The following is a 23,619-nucleotide window of genomic DNA, read 5'->3' as shown; positions in this document are numbered from 1 at the left end:
GCCCCACTCGAAGTCGGCAGCCGTCGGCTGGGGCGTTGCTGACGTGTTCGAGCCGTAAATCTATTTGCGCAGTACGTTCCACTCGCAGCTGCGAAGTCGCCGCCGTCGTCGTCTCGTCGCTGACGGAGGCGTGGTTGTCGACCTTCGCAACGACGACGACAACCACTCAGCTCTCGCTGCTCACACTGACCTGTGCCTCGCTCACAGGCTGAGCACGCCGGCGGAACATGCCACGCTGCTTGGCGCGCCGCGCGGCGCTCACACCGCTTCCTGCTGGTCCACGCTCCGCCTCTCTCTCCCTCGTTCGCGCTCCTGCTCGCACAGAGATACCCACAAACATGCTCACTTTGCGCACACTGGCCGTCGCAGCCGGTGAGTCTCTACCTCCGACTCTCCTCCACCTTCACTAGCTGACCTAGCCTTTGTCGGTGTGCAGCCTCTGCGACCCTTGCTCTGGCACAGCTGCCAGGCGGTGACGAGTCCGGCATGCTTGCCGACTTCCCTCAGCAGTGTATGAGCATCTGCACGCCTTTTGAAACGAGCACCCAGGTGCGCCTGCTCTTCTCGCTTCCTGGATGCGCACGCTCAGCTCCTTTCCTCCGGCAGACCTGTACCAGCGGTCTGGGAGAGGGCGATGCGGCCGAAACGCAAGCGTTCGCCTGCCTCTGCACCCAAGCTGTTGCCAGCCAGCTCGAGGATTGCGGCAACTGCATCGCGACCAAATCGGCGGTCGACCTCTCCACCTCCGAATCTTTCGCCACGGTCCAGCAACTCGCCGTCTCGTTCGCTCGTGGATGCAACATGTCGGTCGAGATTCAGGGAACAAACCCGCAGGTGTCGTCGGTCCTCGCCAACGCCGGTCAAGGAGCGCCAACTGCGGCGTGGAGCGTTGTGCAGACGGCTCTTCCGACCGACGCGCCCCCCACAGCAGCAGAGACATCCGCTGCGACGTCAAAGGCGGTCGGTGGTGCCGCTTCGCCAGCTTCGCTCGTCGACGCGGCGTCGGGCACATCCTCCTCTTCGGCCTCCTCCGCTTCAGCGACGCAGGCGGCGCACGACAATGCGGCTGGGTCGAGCGTCAACATGATGTCGTTGGCGATGATGGGCGGCGTTCTCGGCGTCGCTGGACTTCTCCTCTGAGACGACGGGAGTTCGCTTTCCCTCCTTCTGTCCCTTCGCTATTCCCCTTTCTTCGCAACAACCCGTCTGTTCTTCAGTTGATACCCCTCTGCAACGCATACTAGAGATCCGTGATCTCATCAGCGAACCTGTTCCGTCGTCTTCCACAACCACTTTCCTTATTGTTTCCTTCCTTTCCTCCTACTGCGTTCTCTCATCATCCTTTCGACGACACTTCCTCGTAATTGCTTGCTCGTTGTCTTCAGTCCGCAAGTACAGCCGCACGCCACCAACTCTCGCAGCCACCAGACTCGCGACTCGACCGTTTCTTTCTTTCCCCGCGACACGCTTCTTTTCACTTCACCTCGCACTCACTGCCTCGCTCGGCGACACGACCGACGCTTCTGCCTGTCCGACATCTCTCCCGCCGTCCAGCACACACGGAAAGTCGCCTGGCAACTCTCCCGCGACCCTGCTCAAGCCTCCGTCATGTCAGTCCCGCTCGCCTTCCACCGCTCGCAGCGCCAGGCTGACTAGCTCGGCGCGCAGGTCGACGCCCGACAGGATCGCCCAGACGGGCAAGCTCGCGGACCGCATCGCCAAACTCGGGCTTGGGACTCCCCCCACCTCTTTATCTCCCGGCTCACCAGGCGGCGACGGGAAGTCTGTACAGACAGGCGCGCGCGTGAGGGTCTCCGACAAGATTTCTCGCTTCCAGCAGAACGCGGAGCAGAAACCCCTCTTGCCCGAGGGAGGGTCGTTTGGCTTTGCGCCCGCGAAACCTCGCCAAAGTGCTGGAGGGAGTCGTTTTGCGGACGAGGACAAGCCCAGAGTGGCGAGTCTGGGAGGTGGAAGGGCTGCGGTGCCGCTGAATGTCGTCAAGCCTAGGAGCTCGAGTGCGGGAGGCAGCCCGTCGACGAGGAGCGAGGCGGGAAGCAGTAATGGCGGTTCGAGGCCTGCGAGTCGGGCAATGAGCCGCGAGGGCTCTACGGCAGGACATGGAGAGGAGATTGTGAGGGCAGCGACGCCGCAGGGCGAGCCGACGCCTGTCGCTTCACCCTCAGACTCGACCGTCTCTTTCGTCGAAGTGGGTCGGGGCGACCAGCTCGGAGCGGTTCCGTCGGGCGCACGCACGCCAGGCGCCATGTCCGTCTCGTCCATGCGCGTCGAGACGGGTAGCATCGCGAGCGAAGGCGGACGAAGCGTGACGGACCTCGATGTCGTCGCTCTCAGCGTCGAAAACTCGCCCCTCTCGTCGCCTATCATTGCGGCCGTAGTCATACCTGCACCTTCGAACGGCTCCCTCACTCCACTCGAAGCCACCACGCCGTCTGCGACGCTCCCGCCCAAGGGGCCCGTCGAGACGCTCCGGTCAAGCTCTCGCGCCGGCTCCGTCTCGTCCAACACCTCGTCGCTGATGATACAGGCAGCTTCGACGGACGACGAGGCAGAAGGCTCAGCCGTTTCAGTCGACGGCAGCACTGGCACGCCAACAAGGGAAGTCGTCGGACTCGGGTTCGAGGGCGCGAACAACTCAACGCAGGATATGTCCCGCGAAGAGTACGAGGCGAGTGAGGCTGAGCGTGCGGCGCGGGTCAAGGAGGAGTTGGAGCAGTACGAGCGCGATGCGCGGGACCCCCCTGCACCGGGACCGTATCAGGACGAGCCGGTCTCGAGCGGAGGAGACGATGGCGAGCCGAAGGAACCGCCGATCTTGATGGACGACATGGTGGAGAGGCCGGAGACGCCGCGTGCGAAGGGCAGCGGGTCGCCAATTCCCGGCGTCAAGTGCTCGGACTGCGGCGCCGAAGTCGAGCTCGTTGAGTGCGTTGCGCGAAGGCTTCTTCGATTGAGTGGCTACTGAACTAACGCATTCTCTCCTTGCAGCCTCGCTGACCACACCTGCGCACCCGCCAGCCGCTCTCGGCCGACCCCGACTTCGCCTCCTCAGACGGAGGAACCGCCTCTCCCGCCCGTCCCTGTCGCCGTCGCAGCCCATCGTCCCGAACCTGACGTCCCCGAAGAACCGCTCGACGACCCGCCCCTGGACCTCTTGTCCGTTTCGCGCCGCTCTTCGCAGAAGTCGAAGAAGCAGTCGGTCGATACAGTCGACAAGCTCGACGCGTTCGTGCCCCAGACGGAGGACCTCGTACCTGAAGATGTTCTCGACATGTACGGCGGCGACGATGACGAGCCCGAGGCGACTGACGACAGGGCGCCTCCAGCCCTCCCCCAGGACATGCCAAGCGATGAGCTTGACGACCTCGTCCCGTCTGCCCCTTCCGTCCCATCCACCGCCTCCTCCAACATGACCCGATCCGCATCGTCGCCGGCGAACCCGCCCTCCACCCTGCGTGCCCGTCAGGCCGACTCGAAAAATCGCTCGCAATCCGTCTACGACCCGCCTCTTCCTGGCCGCTACTACACTTCTGAAGACGAGGACGATGGCGAGCCTGGCAGCGTCACCATCGTCAGCAATTCGTCGGCCCGGTCGTAGCTCCTCCTCGCTCTCCTTCACGACTTCCACGCCCACCCGCATGTTTCTCGTTCTTCGCACTTTCACCTGCATGATAACTTTGCATTGCACTTCGTCGTTCTCGCGTTCGAAGAGGAGCTTCCTGTCGACGTCGCGTTCATCGTCCGCCGCGAAGACTCCTGCCAAACAACGCTCTTCCACTCTCGCCTGCTGCTTGCTTGTGGGACTGCTGGAAGCAGCGCAGACTCCATTCGACTGCTATAGACGCGACCCGCGCCTTCGACAGGCGAACTTTCCCCGTCGCCTGCTCCACCTCCCCTCCCTCGCCGACGTCGCGTCGACACCCCGTCGCGGTGTGCGGCGATGAGCTTCTGGAAGCTTGCGGCCAAGACGCTCGCAGTCGCGCCAACGGACGGCATCGAAGGCATTCTCGCGCCGCTCTCGCACCTCGACCCCGCACCCGACTCGCCAACCTCGTCCACCGCGCGATCCGACACACTCTCGCCTGCAGATGTAAAGGCGCACCAGGACGCCCTCGATGCGCTCCTTGCAGAGCCAGAGCTTCTCTCGGAGATCAAGAGCGGGTCGAACCAGCGGTTGACCGACTTTCTCGCTCGCAAGGAGGTCGTCTTGCGGCTCGGAGGATGGGTCGTGTGGGGACTGGGACGAGGGTTCATTGACAACGAGGAGGGCGAGGCTACGAACGGAACGGATGGCGCGTCGCTCGAGTCGGGCATCTTGCCAGACTCGCTCGAGCAAGGAAAGGTGCCCGACGAGGTACTCGCTGCGGATGAGCGGAAACGCAAGGGCATGGGAGGCGTACCCTGGCGATGCGAAGACGAGGAGAAGGACAGTGATGGCGAGGACGACCTCGAGATGGGCGACGTAGCGAAGAAGAAGCGGTCAGAGTTCGTCCCAGATTCTTCCTTCAACTTCTAAGAGACTGACGTTCTTCTTTTCGACCAGGTTCCCCCGAATCTGCACGGAAGTGCTTATTGCGAGCCCGCCAAGCTTGACCGACTCTCTCTTCCGTCACGAAGACGCCTCGTCGCAGCCGCACACCTGCCCTGCACCAGCAGATTTCCTCCTGCCCTTCTGGTACGTCGTACTTGGCTTGCAACGCACTACGAGTTGCTTACCATCCGATTTGTGCACAGGGAGAGCATCCTCGGCAGCACGGAGCAACAGCTCGCATCGCGGACACAGCAAGTCGGATTCTGGGTCAAGGTCAACGGCGTTCTGCTCGAAGGCCCGCTCGGCAGCGAGGCGAGTCGTGCGCTCGAGGGTCTTCGAAACTCGCGACTGACCCGAAGTTGCGCAGGTCCTCGCCCAGATTCTCACCATTCCGCATCTTCCCCACCGCCTCCTCTCCCTTCTCCCTTACTGCTCGCCAATCAACGATCTCCTTCTCCTCCTTCTCCGTGTCTCGCGGCCACCATCGCCCCTCATTCCCTCCGTTGTGGTCCAGGCCATCCGCATGCTCGACCCGTCCTCGGCTCTCGGTCGAACAGGGCATGCAGCAGGCGAAGATCTTCTCCGCGGGATCATCGAAATCTGTCTCGCTGTGCCGCGAAACAAAGACGGCTTGCCCGGAGCCGATCAGCCCGGCGGCGGGTTCGGCGGGATGGGCGGGGCGGGCGACAACGACGAGCCGATCTTCCAGTGGCGCGACACCACGCTCGTACGGAAGCTGGCGGACGAGAAAAGCGCGAGGATCCTGCTGGACTGGATGTTGGCCGAACTGGACGAGCGAGGATCGGCGGTGGAGGAAGAAGAGGAGGATGCGGGCCGGACACCTAAACCGCCTTCAACGATTCCTCTGCCCGAGTCGACAAACGGATTGGACGACGAGATGGACCCAGAACAGGTCCGACGAGACATGCGCACCTCGTCGCTCGTCTCGGCTCTTTCGGTCTTCATCGAGCTGATCCGGAAGAACAACTCGGACTTCGTCGAGCAGCACATGCTGGCATGGGCGCGGCGGAAGCAGGCGGATCACCTCGAGCGCGAGATGCTTGAGGCGGAGGGCGCGCAGGTCGTCCTCGACTCCCGACATGCGGAACAGGACAGGCCGGACGACAAGGGTCCTTCGGTTGTCGACCTGAGCGCGCTCCTCTCGAGCGTGGCGCAGCGGTTAGACGGTTTCCAGAAGCTGCTGAAGGAGCCTCGGAGCTTGGTGCGTCATGATCCCACCTTTCAAGCGCGCCAGGCTGAAGTGTACTCTCGCAGACCGCGCCTATCTCGACCGCTGGCGGAAAGCGCACTCCCCTCACCCTCGAGCGTTTCCGCATTTGCGAGTTCTACGCGGAGCTTCTGCACTGCTCCAACATGTCGCTCCTCAATCGGTCGCAAGGATCGGCTCTGCTCTACGACGAAGACGGCCACCTCGCTCGCGGCTGGCAGGCCGCCGACGAACTCGCCTCCGCGCTCGCCGGCCCCGCAGAGCACGACGACGAAGACGATCTGGACCAGCCACGGCCACCTCCTAGTCCTGAAGTCCACCCCTTCCCCTCCAACTTCTCGACAAGCCCGAACGACCACGCCTACAGCCCTTACTCCGGCCAGTCCACGCCTTCTGGTCGCGAGTCTCTCGACGAGGAGTCTGGCGGCGTCTTGACAAAGTTCGAGGCGAATCAGCTGCGAGCGATCATCGCGGCCGCAGAAGACGGCGGAGAGGAGGGGCAGGAGGACGAGGCTGGAGAGGCGATGGCAGGTGCGCCCGGCAAGGCGGAGACTCCGAAGCCTGACGACCACCGAAGAAGTCGACAGTCGCTCTCGGCGGACGATGAGCGCGACCTGCCGCCTACTCCAAGCGTTTACTCCGAAACTTCTCGCCAACTTCCCGCCATCCCCCTCCCTCCTGGTCCTATGCTCAAGTCGAAGTTCCTCGAGCACGGCGTCGTACCCACGGTCCTCGTAAGCTGCGTGCGGTCTGCCTTGTCCCTCCCGGCCGCTGAGCTCCTTCCTCTCGCAGAACCTCTTCTTCGAGTTCCCCTGGCACAACTTCCTCCACAACGTCGTCTTCGACCTCCTTCAGCAGATCTTCCACGGTCGCCTCGACCGATCCCTCGACCGACAACTGGCCGAAAGCGTCTTCGTCGACGGTCGACTTTGCCACCAGATTCTCGAGGCCAACCGACGACAAGAAGCCGCCGCAGCCGAGCGACCGAACATGCGGCTTGGCTACATCGCACACGTCACGCTCATCGCCGAGGAAACTGTCAAGCTCTTCCAGCGCTTCCCTAAGCTGCACAACGCCGTCGAGTCGGCGATCCCGCAGCCCGACTGGGAGAACTACGTCTCGACCACGCTACGGGAGATGCGCGAACGCGACATGACGCCCTTCCACGGCGCCGGCAACATCAGCCTCACGCTCAACAAAGCGCCCTCGTCCAGTTCGCTGAGCGACGAGGACGACGAGTTCCCAATGAATAGCGCCCGAGCGATGCGGGCTCTGGAGGCGGCGGGCATGGCTGGAGGCGGCTCGGCAGTCGACGAGGGTGCTTTCGGCGGTCACAGCAAGCCGGCGAACGGCACGGACGCCACAGCATCTAGCAGCTTGACCGATCAGGTGCGTCTAGTCGACTTGCGGCTCACCATCGCATGAGTCTGAATTAGTCGTCCACGCAGTTCTCGCGCTACCTCGCTCAATCCTTGACAAGCGACCGAACCGTCGGCAGCTCGGACGAGGACGACGAGGACGACAACTGGCTCGGCGGCAGTCGCTTCGACCCGGGCGACGTCGACTTCGAGCTCGACACTGCTGATGGCCAGGCGCCTCGCTCCTTTGGCTTCGACGACCGCTTCGACGCTGCGGGACCTTCGGCCTTACGCTTCGGCACTTCCGACAGCGATGAGGTGCGTTTTTTCTGATGAAGCATGCTACGAAGCCCGGTCTGACTTGCTTCGCGCGTGCAGGAGAGCGATTGGGCACCATTCGAAGGCGCTTCCTCGGCTCGGCCAGCGGACGCTTTCGGGTCAGACGACTTCACCCCGACCATCGCATCGGCCTCTGCCGCTTCGCCTACAGCCTTCGGGTCCTCCTTCACCGTCGCTCCCGCAAGCTCGACCGACGGAAAGTCTGGCGCAGCAGAAGACGACGACTTTGGCGACTTCGAGGCTGCCGACGCAAGCCCGTCGATCGAGATACCCACGATGGACTCGTTCGACGACTTCGACTTTGGCGAGCAAGGACGCCTTGCTGGCGGCGTCGACACCTCGGCCTCGTTCGGCGGCGCGACGAAGCTGGCTCAATCGAAGCAGAACTCGACGGAGGAAGACGATGGATCCGATCGTTTCGGCCGCCTCTCCCTCGGCGAGCACTCAAATCCGAACAGTCCCGCGCGCGACACGCCCAACCTCCCGAGCATCGAGGGCTTCGCGAGCGCTGTCGGCCCCGACCAGCCAGACGCTGACCGGGCAACGTCGCCGGGCGAACCGCTTGGCCCTTCCATGCACCCTGGCGCCCAGCTTGCGCCAGATGGCCAGATGATCGAGGCTGAAGTCGAAGGCAAGAAGGTGCGAGTACCGGCGGACGACATTGTTCTCGCGCATCGGCGGCACAGCTCGGACGGCAGTTCTCGGCGGTCGTCGAGCGAAAACGTTCGGGATTGACACCCTTTCTTCTCCTTGCCACTCTCGAGCATTGTACCATCGACCACATGTAGTCCCTGTACCTTAGCTGCATTTCTAGCTCGCAGACTGTTTATCTCGTCAGCTGTTTCGCCGCCGCGAGATCAGCCCATCCTCCGAATCGCTCGAATCGCTGTCAGAGGTCCCGTCCCCGTCCCCGCCGTCGGACTCGTCCATGGTCTGTCCGCTCCGCGCACGCTCGGCCGGCTTTGAGCGTGTCGCGGCAAAGACGATGAGGAGCAGGAGGACGAGGATGATAACACCTGCGACGATCCAGCCGTAGGCGGGCACGCCAAACGAGGTTGATGGCAAACTTGAGGTCGAGCTGTCGTCGGACGGAGCGGCGGAAGTCAGGAGCGGGCTGGGAGCGAGCGATTGAGATTGAGAAGGCTGGAGGATAGAGGCGACGGTCGTGTCGTCCGATGGCGCGCTGCTGGACGTACTGGAGCCGCTCGCAGGTGCCGAGCTCATCTTTGACGACATAGCGCTCGTCGCAATGCCTGAGGACGGCGGCGCACCCGTGGCGGTACCGGCGACGGCGCCGGAACCGAAGCATGTCCTGGAAATGCAAGCGTGAGATTCGCGTCCGGACGTGAAAGCAAGCATAGGATGTGGACGCATGAAGCTGTTGCGTCTTTGGGGAAGATGTAGCTGCGAAAGTTGAAGTCGAAACTACTCGGCGTTGCGACGATGTCGGCGCCTGATCCGGAGAGAAGCTCCTTGTTTGAGCTGTCGACAAGAGACTGGTGCGATCCACTCGTCAGCAGACTGCTGACTGCTCATAGGAGCCGCTTGAGCACGCACAATTCTGGTCTTGCCCACTTGGAAGGTGACCGAGACGAGATTGACGCCTTCCTTGACGTCTTGCGACTGCGCCTGTCCCCCCGCTGGAAGCAAGCACTCCTCGTAAGATCGAGCACATCCGAAGCGGATCGACTCAACGCACCATTGATGACCACCTTCCTCGCTTTCGAGCCTTGCGGGACGAAGATCGCCGCGAAGACCTTGTCGTCGAGCGTCTCGGCGTACTGAGGCGCACTCAGCGGATCGCTGGTAGCGCTCACTTTGGCAGGATGTGGCCTGTACCACCATACAAGGCATTCAGTCGAGATGGGCGGGGGTGAGCCAGACTTGAACCTGCAAGACCGATGCGTTGAGCTTGAGCTTCAGGCAGCCAGGAACCGATGCGTACCAGATGTTGTAGTAGGCGGAGAGCCAGAGCATGGGGAGGTGGTCGTGCTTGGTGTCGGCGTAAGCTGTTGCGCCGCTCGGTACGCCTGCGCTCGCTCGAACGGGCCCGAGGTAGTGCGACTCGCCGAAGTCGTTCCATGAGAGAAGCTCGACGTAGGCCGGCTGAATTGAAAGCGTGAGCGGGCTTCTTCGCGAGACAGCGGCGACTGTGCGTACGCCGGGATTGAGGGCAATCAAGTCGGCCTGGCGTGACGGAGGTCAGCTGAAGAGGTGAAGCGATGCTGAACTCTGCGCACATAGTGTTTCTGCACCCGTGTCAGCTAGACGTGCACGGAGACGACCGCGCAGGACTGCTCTTACGGGAAGCAAGAAATCATTCCTGCGGCCGGCAAGTCAGCGAGGCACGCTGTCTAGCGGGACGCGCGCTCAACGCACGAATTCAGTACGTAATTGTTCCCAGCTGCCACATGCACAAAGAAGAAGGCGGCGACGGGCGCGAGATAGGCGAGATTTGCTTTCGAAGCGGCGGCGATATACTGCGTTACAGCCGGGTCAGTAGACCGCTGAGTGTTGAGGGAAGGTACGCTGAGGTGCACGGCTTGATCTGATGCAGTCGTCATGGCCGTCGTTCGACCCTTGTCTCCCCTGGCGGATTTCGAGGTCAGTGACCTACGGTAAAGCTCAAGCGCCCAAACGCACCAAGCTGCCCAGCTCATCACCCCTCCGCCCCACTTGTTCTGAGCGACCAGATTGACGTCGTTCCAGTCGGGCACGAAGCTATCGTGAGCGTCGGCAGCCTGCGAAGGTCAGCGCTGATCACGTCCCCCGAGCGAGTCAGCCGCGAACGCACTGGATCTGCGAGCGCAGGAACACATCAGCAAGTCCAGTGAGTCGGCGAAAGCGGCATTGGCTCACGTCCTTGCCGATCGCGCTCTTCGCCTTTGCCAGCAGATCCGTCCACTTCGCATTCGACTCTGTGAAGCTGCCTGCTCCGTCGAGAAACGTTCCTGTGCGAGAGGTCGAGCGTAAAGCAACAGACTCACGAGCAGAGAGCTGGCGGAGGAGGATACACACCTGGCACTTCGCCCGAGAAAGTCGAGACAAAGACCTTTCCGTTGTACAAGAGATGCGCGTCGTTCCCGCCGTATTTGCCGAGGTAGTCTGAGAGTATTGTATCGCTCGAAGCCGGCTTGGAAAAGTAGTTCATGTCGAAGGAGAAGAAGAGCTTGAAGGAGCTGGATTTGGCGGCGGAGAACGCCTTGGCGAGTTGAGCGGGGTCTGTAGAATCGTGGCCGACGTTCAAGGCCTGCGGGTACGAAGGCTAGGGTTAATAGCTGACACAAGACAGGCTGAAGGGCCGACGAACGAAGGCATCGATGCCAGCCTCTTTGGCGAGCTTGAAGTCGGCGGCATAGTCGTCCTCGCCGTAGTTCTGGAAATTGCCCTGGACTGCAGATGTGGAAGCCGTGAGTATCAGCCAGATGACTTGAATGAAGCTCGACTTGCCGACGTGCGCAAAGACGGGACGAGGAGAAGCACGGCGTTCGAGGCGAGGAGACCCAGACAAAGCAACGCAGCACGACGCGAACAGCACAGGCAGCAGGAGCCTGCGCATCGAAAGCGAGAGGCCTGCCTGCAGCGAGGGAGAGCGAAGCAGAGGAGCGATGGCGAGCAGTGCCGGAGATTCCGCGGATAGAGGTCTAAGTGTTAACCGATGTCTACTTGCCCGTCCTATCGGTTCTGCTCCCGTCTTATTGGTTCTGTTCTCGGAACTCGCGCATGAAGGCGACGAGCGTCTTGACCTGTTCGAGCGTGACCGCGTTGTAGATGGACGTGCGGATGCCTGCGACGCAAGGGGTCAGCGGCCAGGCTCGCGGCGACTCAAGGATCAGTTCGCACCTCCAACGCTGCGGTGTCCGTTGACGCCCTTGATGCCCTTGTCGCTCGCCGCCTTGACGAACTTCTTCTCTAGCTCCTCGCCGCCCTTCAGCCGGAAAGTCGGGTTCATCCGACTCCGCACAGCCTTGTCCGCTGTCCCAACGTAGAAGCCCGAGCCGTCGTCGAGCTCGGCGTAGATGAGGGACGACTTCTGGTCGGCGAAGTCGGAGAGGGGAGAGAGAGGGCGAGCATCGGGGGAAGAGAGGGGAAGAGGGGGCGAAGCGAGGAGGGAGCGGAGGACGAGGGAGCAGACGTAGATGGTGAAGGTGGGAGGTGTGCTGCGGGATGACTGGTCAGTGTAAGTGCTCGAGCCCGGAGAGCGGCACGACTCACTTGTACATCGAGTTCGTGTCCGCCATGTTCTTGTAGCTGAGCATAGAAGGAACTCGCGCGCCGCCGTACTTGACAGCCTCGTCGAGGTCGACTGCACGACGCGGGGTCAGTTGCGAGAACGATCGTTCGACTCAAGTCTGCCACGCACCAATCAGGTCCTCGCGGATGATGACGAGCGTCACGCCTGCCGGACCAAGGTTCTTCTGCGCGCCTGCATAGATGATGCCATACTTCGAGACGTCGACCGGGCGAGAGAGGAAGTTGGACGACATGTCGGCAGCGACGGGGACCTCGGGGTCGAACTTGTCGAAGGGGAAGGCCGTCTCGCTGCCGACGCCGCCAAACTCGATTCCGTCGACCGTCTCGTTGTCGCAGTAGTAGACGAATGCCGGCTTGCGACCGTTCTCCTCGAGCTGAGGGATCTCCCACTCGCTCGCGGGAGGGATGCCCTTGAACTTGCCGCCGCCGTACTTCTTGCCGTCGAATACCTTCTTGGCGTTGACGCCGACTCGTGCACCCTCCTCTGCCGCCTTCTTCGACCAGCTTCCCGTCACAGCGTACCACGCGTCGACCTCGTCTTCGGGCTTGAGCTGGTTCTTGATGCGGTACCAGGCGAGGAGGTTGAGCGCCGTCGCAGCGAACTGAGTCAAGCCTCCGCCCTGCATCCACAGGATGCGGTAGTTGGAGGGGATCTCGAGGAGCTTCCGCAAATCGTCGTTGGCCTTGACGACGACGTTGTCGAAGGCGGGCGAGCGGTGCGAGATCTCTGCAATGCCCATTCCCGGCGTTTCAGGGTACGAGAGGAGAGAAGCGGCAGCCGTGAGGAGTGCTGCGTCCGGAAGGGGCGACGGTCCGGCGTTCATGTTGATCTGTGCATATCAAGGGATCGGTCAGCCTGTTCTCCACCCTCCAGGACGCCCGGAAGCGAAAGCTGAGATTGCGAGCTGATGAAGTCTGAGGAAGGGAGCAGGCGGAGTGAGGAGGGACGTACCGTGTTGGCGCGCTCGGCGAGCTGCTTCGTGAAATCCGCCATCGTGTACAAGCTATCAAACGAGGATCACAAGCGTGTGGAAGCGAGCAGAGCGGGTGGTCGAGAGCGAAGCGGTGAAGGCGCGAAGGCGAAGTCCCTCTGGCTCTTTCCTGCCGCCGCTTCGGCTCGTGCTGCTTCGTTCGACCTGTCAGAGCTGCAGAGTGAGTCTTGCTTGCGCGCTCTTCCAGCCAATACCGCCCGCGCCTTTCGCGACCACCTCCATCCCACACACGACCCTCCCCCACCTCACGGCCAGTCGAGCGTCCTCACAGGCAGTCGGGCAGAAGGCGGAACAGCAGATGGCATGTAGCGGATGATTGGGGCGCCTCGGACGGGCCGGCGTGCGAATCGGGCTTTCAGGTGGAAGCGAGCGACTCGGAGGATGGGCCGTCGTCTCTGCTTGTGCGGGTTGTGGGCGACGAAGGCGCTGCTTTGTACATGCGAACATGCTGTGGGCGCAGAAAGAGGTGTACAGACTGCCTGTGGGACTCGCAGGAATGCTTCACGACGTCGACCTCGGAACTTCGGCATGATCGGATGGACCCTTCGTGCGCCCTGCTGACAAGCGCTCGACTGTCGTCAACAGCTGCGGCACTGCCCAAACTTCTTCCTCCTCTGCTCGACCGATACCACGCGCGCTGTCGGCTCGTCTTTACCGCATCACCCGTCGTCCCTCGCCTCTTACTCCATCACCCTTCGCCGCTGCTTGACCATGATCTCCGCCTTCTTCATCCTCAACCTCAAGGGAGAGGTCCTCATCTCGCGACTGTTCCGACCAGACCTCAAGTGCGTCTCGGACCGGTCTTGGACAGCCCCTCCTCAAGTGGCCCTCAACTGAATGCGGCTCTCTTGCTCAGACGCTCGATATCCGACATCTTTCGCATCCACGTTATCGCCAGCTCAACGCCACCCACTTCGCCGCTCATCACGATCAGCAACACGACCTTCTTTCATGTTAAGCACGGCGGTCTCTGGCTCGTCGCGGTCTGCAAGCATGTGAGCGCGTTCGTAGCGAGGCTGAGACGGATGGCTGACCCCTACACCCGCAGAACGCAAATGCCGCGCTCGTCTACGAGTTTACCTACCGGTTCATCAACCTCGGCCGATCATATTTCGGCAAGCTCGACGAGGAGAGCGTCAAGAACAACTTTGTGTGCGTTCAAATGACCTCTTCGCGTAGACGACGAGCTGGCTGACCAGTCTTGCGCACCTAGGCTCATTTACGAACTGCTAGACGGTACTTGAGGCACCTAGTTGTCCCCGTTCCGCCGTGAGCTAACTCCGCTGCCGCATCGCAGAGATCCTCGACTTTGGATACCCACAGAATTCGGAGAGCGATACGCTCAAGATGTACATCACGACGGAGGGAGTCAAGTCGGAGCAGGCGGTGGTGCGTCTCCCGCTTTCGTCCTCTCCTTCGGCGAAGCCTGACTGAACTGCACTCGTAGCGAGAAGAGGCGTCGAAGATCACGATTCAGGCGACAGGCGCCATCTCCTGGCGAAGAAACGACGTTAAGTATCGCAAGAACGAGGCATTCGTCGACGTGATCGAGACAGTCAACCTCTCGATGAACTCGAAGGGTGCGTCCACATTTGCGTGCACGTCTGCAAGCGTCTGTCCCGAACTGACGCTACGGCTTTGCAGGTACGGTGCTGCGAGCGGATGTCGACGGGCAGATCCTGATGCGGGCATACTTGAGCGGCACGCCCGAGTGCAAGTTCGGTCTCAACGACAAGCTCGTCATCGACAAGCCGTTCGTGCTCGTGCATTTTCTCACCCTAAGCGAGCTGCAGCTGACTGCGCGAACGAACAGTGGCAACCCTTCGACGGCGAAGAACCCTCTCGGCGGAGTCGACGGCAACGCAGTCGAGCTCGATGACTGCCAGTTCCACCAATGTGTCAAGCTCGGCAAGTTCGACAGCGACCGGACGATCTCGTTCATCCCGCCAGATGGCGAGTTCGAGCTGATGCGGTAAGTCGCCCGCCGCTCTTTGTCGGCGCGTCAAGGCTCGTCAAAAACGTGCTGAACCGGCGATGCTGGTACAGGTATCGCGCAACGTCGAACATCAATCTCCCGATCCGAGTACAGCCCATCGTCGAGGAAATCGGCAAGTCGCGTGTCGAGTACACCGTTCACGTCAAGACGATGTTCCCAGCCAAACTCAGCGCAAACAACGTCGTCATCCGCATTCCTACGCCGCTCAACACGGCGAGCGTCGAGTGCAAGGTCGGGATGGGCAAGGCGAAGTATGTCCCGGGAGAAAACGTGATCGTCTGGAAGTGAGTCGCACAGTCTCAGCTCTCATCCCGCTTCTCCAGCTGATGCGTGCGACGTTTCGCAGGATCCCGCGCTTCCAAGGAGGCTCGGACACGACCTTCACAGCCGAAGCCTCGCTCTCGCAAACGACGGTTCGGAAAGCCTGGTCGCGCCCGCCCATCTCGGTCGACTTCCAGGTCCTGATGTTTACGGCGTCGGGTCTCCTGGTGCGGTTCTTGAAGGTGTTTGAAAAGAGCAACTACCAGAGCGTCAAGGTGCGTCGCCGTTCGTTTCCGCTCCCGCTTTGAAAGCTCGCTGACGCGCTGGCCTCCTTTTCCCCTTCTTTCCTCTGCAGTGGGTCCGGTGTGCGTCCGCTTCCTGACCTGTCCACCCCTCGCACGCCTTGCTGACCTGCACCCTCCGCAGACCTGACGAAGGCCAACGGTTCCTACCTTGTTCGCGTAAGCGCTCATTCTCCTCACACAGCGATGCCAAGAGCTGACATTCGTTATTCTTCGCAGATCTAAGGTGACACTGTTTCTGTAGTACTCGTCTGCGCATCCTCACTGCTGTAGTTGTACAACAAAGCCGCTTCCTCACCGACCGGCGCTATGCCCCGCCTCGAAAGGGACCTCACAGTATCCGCACAACCCTGCCTACTCGCCCGTCCTGCAGCCTGACCTTCACGCCTCGAGGATGGTCCCCTCTCGTCAGTCGCTCCGCAACAACCCCCTCGACCGTCCGATCCGTTCCCTGATCCTGCTTGAGCGTGATGGCGACGCTCGTCCCAGGCGTCAACAGGCGGTGCGGAACGAGCGTCCAGCCTGGTGGATTGTGGTCGACTGAACGGCTTCGGTGGTGACGCTGGCCGGGAGGAGAGGGAGAACGGCGGGCGTTCGGTAAGGGAGCGAATGATGCGGCGAAGAGCGAGTTGGGCGTCCAGTCTGCGCCTTCCTGTTGTGCAAGCCAGCCTGTCAGCCTCGTGTGAGGCGCTCAAGGGAGGGAGAAGCAGCGCACGCCAAGACACCAGTCTGCCGCCGCTTCGACCTCGCCACCGTGCTCCTTGAGCGCATAGATCGCCTTCTGCCGAGGTATGCCCAGCGCCAGCAGGGAAGCGAGAGCGGTAGGGTCGCTCATCTCAGGTCGGGGTGAGGAGGTCGAGACGAGAGCAACAGGCGCGCCGCGGACGGTACGGCCGCTGCAATGAGTGCGCGTCGGTCAATAATGCTGCTAGCGAGTCGCTCTGGGCGCTCTGGGCGCGACGAAGTGGGTGAGGAAGAATTGCAACACGCTCGACCCCTCGGAACGCCCTCGTCCTCCCCTCTAGCTCGTCCGCCATGCATGCCCGTCTACGTAGAGGAATATCGCCGATGCTTACGATCCGTCAACCTTTGCGAGCGCAGCGGAGGACGGGAGATACGAAAGGCTGTATGTAACGTTTGTTCTGGACGCCTCCGTTGAGCGCCTCGCCGCGTGGGACGAGCGCCGTCCTCGTGTTGCTGCCGTGCTGTGGAAGAGCCCTGGAACGCGACAGTCGAGCGGGAGGCGTCGAGTAAACTGAAGAAGAACGAAAGGCGTTCGTGGGCGCGCTCAAGGTGCCGTCCGGTCTACACGTCTGGATTGCAGTTCGACAGACTCTACTAGATTGTGAAGGACGAAGAAAAAGCAGAGTGCGTCGCCCAGACTTGCAACGAGAGGGGGAGGCCAACTCCGTCTCGAGACTCGAGTCGACCAAGTCGACTTTGGGACGCTTGTTCGCTCCTTGCTGGTTTGTCTCCACTCGATGCCTCTCGGCGAGAGAGAAAGGGGCCCATGTTGGAAGAGAGCAGGGAGCTTACGGAGGCGAACGACGAGGGACACTTGCTCACCCACTAGGCGGTCCTGCCGCCGGAAGAGCCCAGCTAAGACCGTGCAAGCGTAGCGGACAGGTCCATAGATGTTAATTACGCGGCTTCGTCGCCCTGAACGGCACTCGAGGCGGATAAGGATAGCACGGCTGGTTGGAGAGAAAAGCGAAAGCAGGCGGGACGGCGTGGAGAGCGTTGTTGATGTCAAGGTGGTGGCGCTTCGGTTGCCATCGCACTGACCGAGTCAGTGCCTGTAGCGAGGGCGAGTGAGGCGAGGGTCGGAACTTGAGTGCTGCTCTCGGGCAGGAAAGCGAAAGTGTCGCCAAGAGGCGGATCTTGCGGCGCGACGGAAGCCGCTCCAGCAAGCTCGTAGCGGTCCTTGATCTGCAGTATCGTCTTGACCGCCGTCAGGGAGGCTCGAGCCAGGCAAGCTGATGGGAGATCGCCGCACGCACCGTGTCGAGCAGAGTCGTAAACCATGGCACGGCCGCGTGCAGCATTTCGAGCGCTTCTGGGTGGTCGTACAAGCGCAGTCGAGGCGAGTAGGTGATGTCGCGCATCGCTCGGGCCATGAGAACCTGAATCTGGGGCGAGACGTCGTCAAGCTCCTGCAAGTCCAGCGGGTCAGCAATTCCGCACGCGACAACCCCACCAGCGGACCGCGCGCACCTGGCCAAAGAGGTCCCAGTTGCCCCTGTGACGCTCGCCCAGCTGAGGCTCGTCGTCCGCCAGGCGAGTTTCCTCGTTGACAGGGATGCCATGCTCGGCCGCGAATGCTGCGCAGCTCCGGCGCGGCGTCTTGCAGACAGCCTCTAGCTTCTTGCGCAGCGCTCGACGCTTCTCGTGCTCCTGCGAGTGGACTGCAGTCAGTCGCTGGCCTTGAAAGGGTCAAGGGAGCAGAGCGCACGTCGTCATGCACCGTGTCGCTGTCATGCCTCGACCGCTTCCTCGCGCGCTTTGGGGACTGACTGTCGGTGCGATCGGTCGAATGTGCGTCCTCCGATGCATGGCGCGCGGTGCTGTTCTGGTGCACAGGCGCAGCGAAGTCGATGGCTTGCAGCGGCGGAGGTGGCATCTGCGCGCCGTCCGACCAGGGCAGGACAGAGGGCGAAGTGGCAGCGCCAGAAGCGGGGCTCGTCCCAGTGCTCTCCCCGCGCACGGCACGGAGAACCTCGTCCAGCTCGTCCGCTTCGCTCCTCATTCCGCCGGCCTCGCCGAAACGCCTCTTCCGCTCGAACTCCTCAATCTCGCGCCTGCCCTTCTCCCGCTCAACTTCCTCATCATCGAGCGTCCGACTTCGCTCCCTCTCGTCGTCCGCCTCTTTCCCGCCCTTCTCCCTCGCAAGCGCAACCCTCCTGTCCTCCTCCGCCAACTCGCGCTCGAGCTCCTGCAAGTCGTCCACCTCTCGCCAGTCGAGCACCTCGGGCGTGTTGCTCTTGACGCGAGCGACGAGCGAGTCCGTTCCACCAACTGCGGTGATCCAGACTCGTCGCTTGTCGCCGAGCGAATCAGGCGGCTCAGTGGATGCTGCGTGCAGTTCGGACGACAAGTCGAGCAACGAGTAGACGAAGCGAAGGTCGAGGTTGGCGAACTTGGGCTGAAGGGCGGTGAAGGTCTTGAGCGAGATGACGCGGGCGAGGTAGAGGAGCGGGATAGACAGGGCGTTCGGGTCGGGGTGAGGACCGAGGTCGTAGGGTTTCGAGGCATCGAGAGACTCGGTTCGAGGCGGAAGGGCGTCGCGGGGCGGATATGAAGAGGAGGTCGACGGTGTGTAGTGGTCGCGACCGGGATACAAATCGCGAGATGGCGTGTGAGGCGGATAGGCAGGGTAGCTCGCCTGCCGTGGCGGGTATGACTGCTCGTAGGGACCTCGAGGAGGGTAGCTGTATGGGTCGCGGTACGGTGCAGGAGGGGCGGGCTGTCGATAGTAATCTGCCGGAGGGGGAGGAGGAGCTGCGCTGGCGCTGTAGTAGTCGGCTCGAGGCGGGTAGTCGTACGGTGAAGGAGCTGGAGGGTACCGTCGGTAAGGATCCTCAGGCGGACGGACATAGTACGCTGCGACTGAAGGCTGTCCAGCAGGAGGTCGGCCGTATGCATCGCCTGGATAGCTCGCCCGCTCTGCGCCGCCCGCATACGATCCTCGCTGAACTTCTGCTTCCCGCTCCTCGTGATGGTAGCCCCCAGCCTGTGCAGGAAGCGGGACGAGGGGTGGGGAGCGCTCTTGACGTCGGGAAGTGTCTGGAGCAGCGGCTGCCGCGTGCGAGTCGTGCGGCGAGTAGCCGGTGTCCATATCGAGCGCTCAGAGCCCGCCCAGCAAGCAGAACAAGCCGTAGAGCCGGATACAGTGAGCTGGAGGAGGAAGCGGGAGGGGTTTCAATCTCTCGCCAGCACCGCTCGCTCACATCGGCCCTAACTGCGCTTGTCAGGTGCAAAATGGCACGACAGACGTCCGCAGTGAGCGGAGTGTGGAAGAAGGACTCGGTCAAGGTGCGCCTTCACCTCGTTGCGATCCTCATCACTCGACGGGGCGACCCGACCTGTACTCTGTCAACTCACGCTTGTTCGCCCGGTACAGGATGTGGCCGAGTCTGTGGGTATCGCAAACCTGCCAGACGAGGTGGCTGGAGCGCTGGCGGGCGATGTCGAGTACCGGTTGTGGGAGATTATCGAGGTGCGTTCCTCCCGCTCACAAGGCGCATCTCGTGTACTTACCGGACTCGCATGCGTGCAGGAGAGCATGAAGTTTATGCGGCATGCGCGGCGGACACGGCTAAAGGTGGAGGACGTCGACCAGGCTCTCAAGGTCCGCAACCTCGAACCGCTCTGGGGCTTCGCGTCGTCGTCGCAGATGCCGTTCAAGAAGACTGTCACGGCGACAGGGACGGTGTACCATGTGGAGGACGAGGAGGTCGACCTGAGCAAGGTCATCAAGACGGAGATTCCCAGTGTACCGAGGGACATCAGCTTCACCGGTGCGTTGCTTCCCCTTCTCCGCTTGGTTCAGCCCAGCTTACTGTTTTCCTATGCAGCCCACTGGCTCGCTATCGAGGGCGTTCAGCCTCTAATCAAGGAGAACCCGACGCCGCAAGGCCAGTCGTCCGCCGCTCAAATCGCCTCTTACTCAAAGCTGATCCGTGTCCTTTCTGCAGAACTCGCACGCTACGCACCGAAACCCGCATCCACCGCTCTCATCCCCTCCGCAGCATCAGCCGCCGGCCAACCCCCCTCCGCCGTCACTCCTCTCGTCAAGCACGTCCTGTCGCGCGAGCTGCAACTCTACTTTACCCGGCTTGTCGACGCACTCGGCGCGGGCACTCAAGGAGCGACGGAGTCGAGCTCGGAGGTCAGGGAGGCGGCGCTGGGAAGTGTCCGGCACGACCCGGGTTTGCATCAGCTTGTGCCGTACCTCATCGCTTGGGGCGGCGAGCAGGCGAGTCTGCCCGTCAATTCCCTCAATTCTCGGCGCAGACTAACCTGTCCTCGCTTCTCAGATCGCCAACAACCTCCACGACCTGCCAGCACTCCAGCGCGCACTCGACCTCTTCCACGCGATGCTCGAAAACCCGACGCTCTTCGTCGAGCCATACCTTCACCAGCTCACTCCGCCCATCCTCACCTGCCTCCTTACCTCCGCCCTCCCTCCCGTCCCTTCCGACACCTACCCTTCCCCACCCACCATCCGCACCCTCGCCGCTTCGCTCCTCCACCTCCTCCTCGAACGTCACGCCTACGCTTACCCTTCTCTCCTCCCGCGCGTGACGAAGACTCTCCTCCGCGGTCTGGCAGGCGAGAATCGCGGACTGGGAGCGCGGTGGGGCGCTGCGCGTGGACTGAGCGGGATTGTGGTTGGTGTTGGAGCGGAGCCGGCGACGGGTGGGACCGGGGGCGGGAACAAGGCGGTTAGGGAGTGGATTGGTGGAGGGTTGAAGCCCCTGGGAGAGATGATTGAGCGGGAGGACGAGACGTACGAGGGAGAGAGGCAGGACGTCGTGCGGGAGATCTTTGTGAGTCCGCTTCTTGTCCTCCCTGGAGTGACTGTGGATCCATCGCTCTCGAGCGGCGCGTCTGCATACCCTTTGTCGACGAGGTCTGACCAACGTTGCAACAGAACGTCCTGAAGGAATCCGTCCTCTCGCTCCCCTCCTCTGCCGACTCGTCCGCGCCTCGCCCGCCGCTCTCCGACCTGACCGACCGCTACGGCTCACTCTTCGCCTCCACCATCGAATCTCAATGGGACCAAGGCGGGCGGGACGTGCACCATGCTGTTGCGGGGATTCAGCAGCAGTTGGAGCAGGAGGATGCGGAGGCTGAGGCGGAGGTGGAGGACGAGGGGGATGCGGAGGGCGACGAGGACGAGGAGGATGAGGAGGACGGCGGGGCGATGGAGGAGTAGCTGCGGCGCGTCAAGCAACAGAGCTCGTTGTGCGTTCGAAGGCGAGTCTTGTCAGGAGGCGAATGAGCCTCTCTGGGGCTCTTGGCCGACTGCCGACGTTGCAGCCGCTCGTTTCGTTCATGGTCAAGGCAGTGCCGCGCAGCAAACGAGCGGAGCAGTAGGGAAGGGAGGAACAGGTTCGAGGAGAGCGGACCACCTTGTGTGCTCCTCAGCAGTGCGACTCGCACGCCTTCTTCTCAGAATGTCCTGTAAGCCCTTCTGACCCCGATAAGCCAATCATCAGTCCGCCCAAAGCCGTTGAAGAGCGAGGGAACGTCCTTCAACATGCGAAGAGGAGGCCGTGTAGCGCGTCGAGCAGAGGTCGCCAGCGAGCGAGACTTGGACGCAGCGGCTAGCCGACACTGGAGCGGCATCTGCGGGTCCTCAACTGAGCTCCTGAGTGGGTGCAAGGGTGCAGTCGAGGCGAGGGTCGTCAGCGAGGAGCACAAGGCCTCCTCTTGTTTGTCCCCGACTCGCTGCCACCCGCTGGCTCTCTTGCTTGGACGCTGCTGCAGTTCCGTACACTCGTTTAGACTCACACAGGACAGTCCGACAACCCAGGCCAACTCCCAGCGAGTGACGGACGACACACACTCCTCTCGACGTCCTCATCGCCCACCCCGCCTCGACACCTCGACAGCAGCCTCGCCAGCCTCCTTCGAGGGACACAGACACCCACCATGCGCTCCTTGACCCTCCCTCTCATCGCCGCTGCCGCCCTCTCGCTCGGGTCGACGCCAGCAGCCGCCTCAGTCGGGTCCTCCTCCCACGGGCTCGGCAGCGTCGCACACCACCGCCGCTTCGACCGGGTGATGCGCACGCCTGCCGAACAACCCGACGCACAGCCCGTCATTGACCTCGACTTCCGCGACGGCGAGTTTGTCGTCCGCAATTCCACTCTCGACGGCGACCTCGTCGAGGGGGGCAACAAGACGCTCGTCAAGCGTGGGGGTTACAGCGGCCGGGCGACGTTCTTTGACCCGGGACTGGGCGCTTGCGGGACACACAGCTCGTCGTCAGACTTTGTGCGTCCGACACTTTCTCGCATGTTGGACGAACCCGCAACTCTGGGACGCGCCGAGACGCCTCGACCTTCTTGGAGAGCTGGCGGGCTTTGCGGCGTCATCTGGGGCACAAGAGGCTAACCCTACGCTGTGCAGATGGTGGCGCTGAATGAGGCGCAGTACGGAGACCTGGGCGCCGTCTCAAAGTGGTGCTTCCAGACGATCACCATTTCGTACGGTGCGCCGTCGTCTCTCCTCTACCCGCTGTACTTGCAGCGCTGACGCACTCTGCTGTGTGCTTCGACGTCTCCTGTAGGCGGCAAGAGCGCACAGGTGAGCACGCTTCACAGACTTTTGGCTCGACTCTCGCTGACCTTCTCTCCCACAGGCCCAAATCCTCGACGCTTGCCCAGGTGCGTCTCGCCTGCTCGTCTTCGTCTTCGTAGAACCTCTCGCTGACCTCGCCTGTGCCCCGCAGGATGCCCCTACGGCGGCCTCGACATGTCGCCCGCGCTCTTCCAGTACTTCGCCAGCCCGAGCGTCGGCGTCTTCTACATGACCTGGTCGCCGGGGAGCGGTGGCGGAGACCAGCAGACTACGACGACCAAGCCGCCGCCGCCTCCGACGACAACTTCGGACAAGCCGACGACGACTTGGACGCCGCCTCCGACGACGTGGTCGCCCAGCCCGACGACGACGACTACCACAACTACGACCACGACTACTACTACCACAACCACCACGACGACGACCACCAGGCGAGTCTCGCATTTTCGGGGAGCGCTCGTCCCCGCAACTGACCCTTTTTCGCTTCAGCAGCACGACGAGCAGCGCCTCGTCCTCCTCCTCGGTGCTCTCGTCATCGTCCAACTCGACCTCGTCGGCGCTCTCGACCGCGTCGCACTCGGCGTCGGCCTCCGAGTCGGCCAGCGTTGCGGCCGCCTCGCCCTCGATGCCCGCGACCGCAGTCGGCGGCAACCTCGACAACATCTCGCAGCTCGTCCTCGCGATGGGCAACGTCATCGGCGCCGCCGCTCACGCCGCGCAATGAGCCCCTTAGCTCGACTTCACGACCTCTCGATACCCGTCTAGATACCTCTTGGAACGAGCTGTGCCCGTTTCCGCCCGCCAAGGCGCCCTCGATACCCCCATCCCTAGCCCGTATTGCCCTCCATCGACCTTGCCTTCACTTTCGCCAAACCCAGCGCGCGGCTCAGGCTCGCAGCGCGGGATCCACCCTCCTTTCACCTGCCTTTCCTCGTTTCTTCTCATTGTCTCGTCCTGTTCGCTTCGTCTTCTTCCTCTTTTTCTTGCCTCCCTCGTACTATTGCAGCAGCCTTATACGACATCTCGCAACGT

At 62.3% G+C, this 23,619-nt stretch overlaps 9 protein-coding genes across 9 annotated transcripts; 5 read left to right on the top strand and 4 right to left on the bottom strand.

Moving 5' to 3' along the window:
• Nucleotides 1-227: 227 nt before the first annotated feature.
• Nucleotides 228-3,616, top strand: RHTO_03031 (uncharacterized protein; the record flags this gene model as incomplete). The annotated part of the gene is made up of 6 exons (XM_016416703.1): nucleotides 228-372; nucleotides 437-549; nucleotides 607-1,110; nucleotides 1,555-1,610; nucleotides 1,669-2,943; nucleotides 3,007-3,616. The coding sequence occupies 6 exons, from the start codon at nucleotides 228-230 to the stop codon at nucleotides 3,614-3,616; spliced, it is 2,703 nt and encodes a 900-aa protein (XP_016276422.1).
• Nucleotides 3,617-3,958: 342 nt separating this feature from the next.
• On the top strand, nucleotides 3,959-8,209 carry RHTO_03030 (Sit4-associated protein; the record flags this gene model as incomplete). The annotated part of the gene is made up of 8 exons (XM_016416702.1): nucleotides 3,959-4,503; nucleotides 4,562-4,693; nucleotides 4,753-4,861; nucleotides 4,917-5,771; nucleotides 5,825-6,511; nucleotides 6,570-7,166; nucleotides 7,226-7,453; nucleotides 7,514-8,209. 8 exons carry the CDS (start codon nucleotides 3,959-3,961, stop codon nucleotides 8,207-8,209), a joined length of 3,849 nt encoding a protein of 1,282 aa, XP_016276421.1.
• A 99-nt stretch (nucleotides 8,210-8,308) lies between these two features.
• On the bottom strand, nucleotides 8,309-11,033 carry RHTO_03029 (glucan endo-1,3-alpha-glucosidase, glycoside hydrolase family 71 protein; the record flags this gene model as incomplete). Its single annotated transcript, XM_016416701.1, has 16 exons — nucleotides 8,309-8,588; nucleotides 8,671-8,786; nucleotides 8,845-8,970; nucleotides 9,032-9,114; nucleotides 9,174-9,364; nucleotides 9,420-9,580; nucleotides 9,635-9,661; nucleotides 9,715-9,723; nucleotides 9,779-9,797; nucleotides 9,854-9,954; nucleotides 10,015-10,063; nucleotides 10,118-10,215; nucleotides 10,265-10,273; nucleotides 10,334-10,425; nucleotides 10,493-10,724; nucleotides 10,785-11,033. The coding sequence occupies 16 exons, from the start codon at nucleotides 11,031-11,033 to the stop codon at nucleotides 8,309-8,311; spliced, it is 1,842 nt and encodes a 613-aa protein (XP_016276420.1).
• A 136-nt stretch (nucleotides 11,034-11,169) lies between these two features.
• RHTO_03027 (phosphoserine aminotransferase) lies at nucleotides 11,170-12,722 on the bottom strand (the record flags this gene model as incomplete). The annotated part of the gene is made up of 5 exons (XM_016416699.1): nucleotides 11,170-11,261; nucleotides 11,318-11,634; nucleotides 11,690-11,780; nucleotides 11,838-12,558; nucleotides 12,681-12,722. The coding sequence occupies 5 exons, from the start codon at nucleotides 12,720-12,722 to the stop codon at nucleotides 11,170-11,172; spliced, it is 1,263 nt and encodes a 420-aa protein (XP_016276419.1).
• A 709-nt stretch (nucleotides 12,723-13,431) lies between these two features.
• On the top strand, nucleotides 13,432-15,504 carry RHTO_03028 (AP-2 complex subunit mu-1; the record flags this gene model as incomplete). Its single annotated transcript, XM_016416700.1, has 13 exons — nucleotides 13,432-13,505; nucleotides 13,577-13,715; nucleotides 13,769-13,872; nucleotides 13,934-13,956; nucleotides 14,018-14,109; nucleotides 14,168-14,300; nucleotides 14,365-14,473; nucleotides 14,534-14,692; nucleotides 14,767-15,000; nucleotides 15,063-15,252; nucleotides 15,333-15,342; nucleotides 15,404-15,438; nucleotides 15,499-15,504. The coding sequence occupies 13 exons, from the start codon at nucleotides 13,432-13,434 to the stop codon at nucleotides 15,502-15,504; spliced, it is 1,308 nt and encodes a 435-aa protein (XP_016276418.1).
• Nucleotides 15,505-15,610: 106 nt separating this feature from the next.
• Nucleotides 15,611-16,114, bottom strand: RHTO_03026 (MFS polyamine transporter; the record flags this gene model as incomplete). Its single annotated transcript, XM_016416698.1, has 2 exons — nucleotides 15,611-15,931; nucleotides 15,995-16,114. 2 exons carry the CDS (start codon nucleotides 16,112-16,114, stop codon nucleotides 15,611-15,613), a joined length of 441 nt encoding a protein of 146 aa, XP_016276417.1.
• Nucleotides 16,115-17,028: 914 nt separating this feature from the next.
• On the bottom strand, nucleotides 17,029-19,114 carry RHTO_03025 (uncharacterized protein; the record flags this gene model as incomplete). Its single annotated transcript, XM_016416697.1, has 4 exons — nucleotides 17,029-17,208; nucleotides 17,280-17,432; nucleotides 17,494-17,673; nucleotides 17,732-19,114. The coding sequence occupies 4 exons, from the start codon at nucleotides 19,112-19,114 to the stop codon at nucleotides 17,029-17,031; spliced, it is 1,896 nt and encodes a 631-aa protein (XP_016276416.1).
• A 143-nt stretch (nucleotides 19,115-19,257) lies between these two features.
• On the top strand, nucleotides 19,258-21,217 carry RHTO_03024 (transcription initiation factor tfiid complex 60 kda subunit; the record flags this gene model as incomplete). The annotated part of the gene is made up of 7 exons (XM_016416696.1): nucleotides 19,258-19,311; nucleotides 19,400-19,495; nucleotides 19,556-19,796; nucleotides 19,854-19,913; nucleotides 19,974-20,254; nucleotides 20,316-20,828; nucleotides 20,933-21,217. 7 exons carry the CDS (start codon nucleotides 19,258-19,260, stop codon nucleotides 21,215-21,217), a joined length of 1,530 nt encoding a protein of 509 aa, XP_016276415.1.
• Nucleotides 21,218-21,936: 719 nt separating this feature from the next.
• Nucleotides 21,937-23,311, top strand: RHTO_03023 (expansin family protein; the record flags this gene model as incomplete). The annotated part of the gene is made up of 6 exons (XM_016416695.1): nucleotides 21,937-22,281; nucleotides 22,417-22,498; nucleotides 22,577-22,593; nucleotides 22,649-22,673; nucleotides 22,739-23,018; nucleotides 23,080-23,311. 6 exons carry the CDS (start codon nucleotides 21,937-21,939, stop codon nucleotides 23,309-23,311), a joined length of 981 nt encoding a protein of 326 aa, XP_016276414.1.
• Nucleotides 23,312-23,619: the final 308 nt, after the last annotated feature.

This window comes from Rhodotorula toruloides, assembly GCF_000320785.1.
Source record: "Rhodotorula toruloides NP11 unplaced genomic scaffold Scaffold2, whole genome shotgun sequence".
In the NCBI taxonomy this organism is placed as follows: Eukaryota; Fungi; Basidiomycota; class Microbotryomycetes; order Sporidiobolales; family Sporidiobolaceae; genus Rhodotorula; species Rhodotorula toruloides.
Note: the sequence above shows the minus strand (reverse complement) of the source record. Positions and strands in the feature narration are given on the sequence as shown.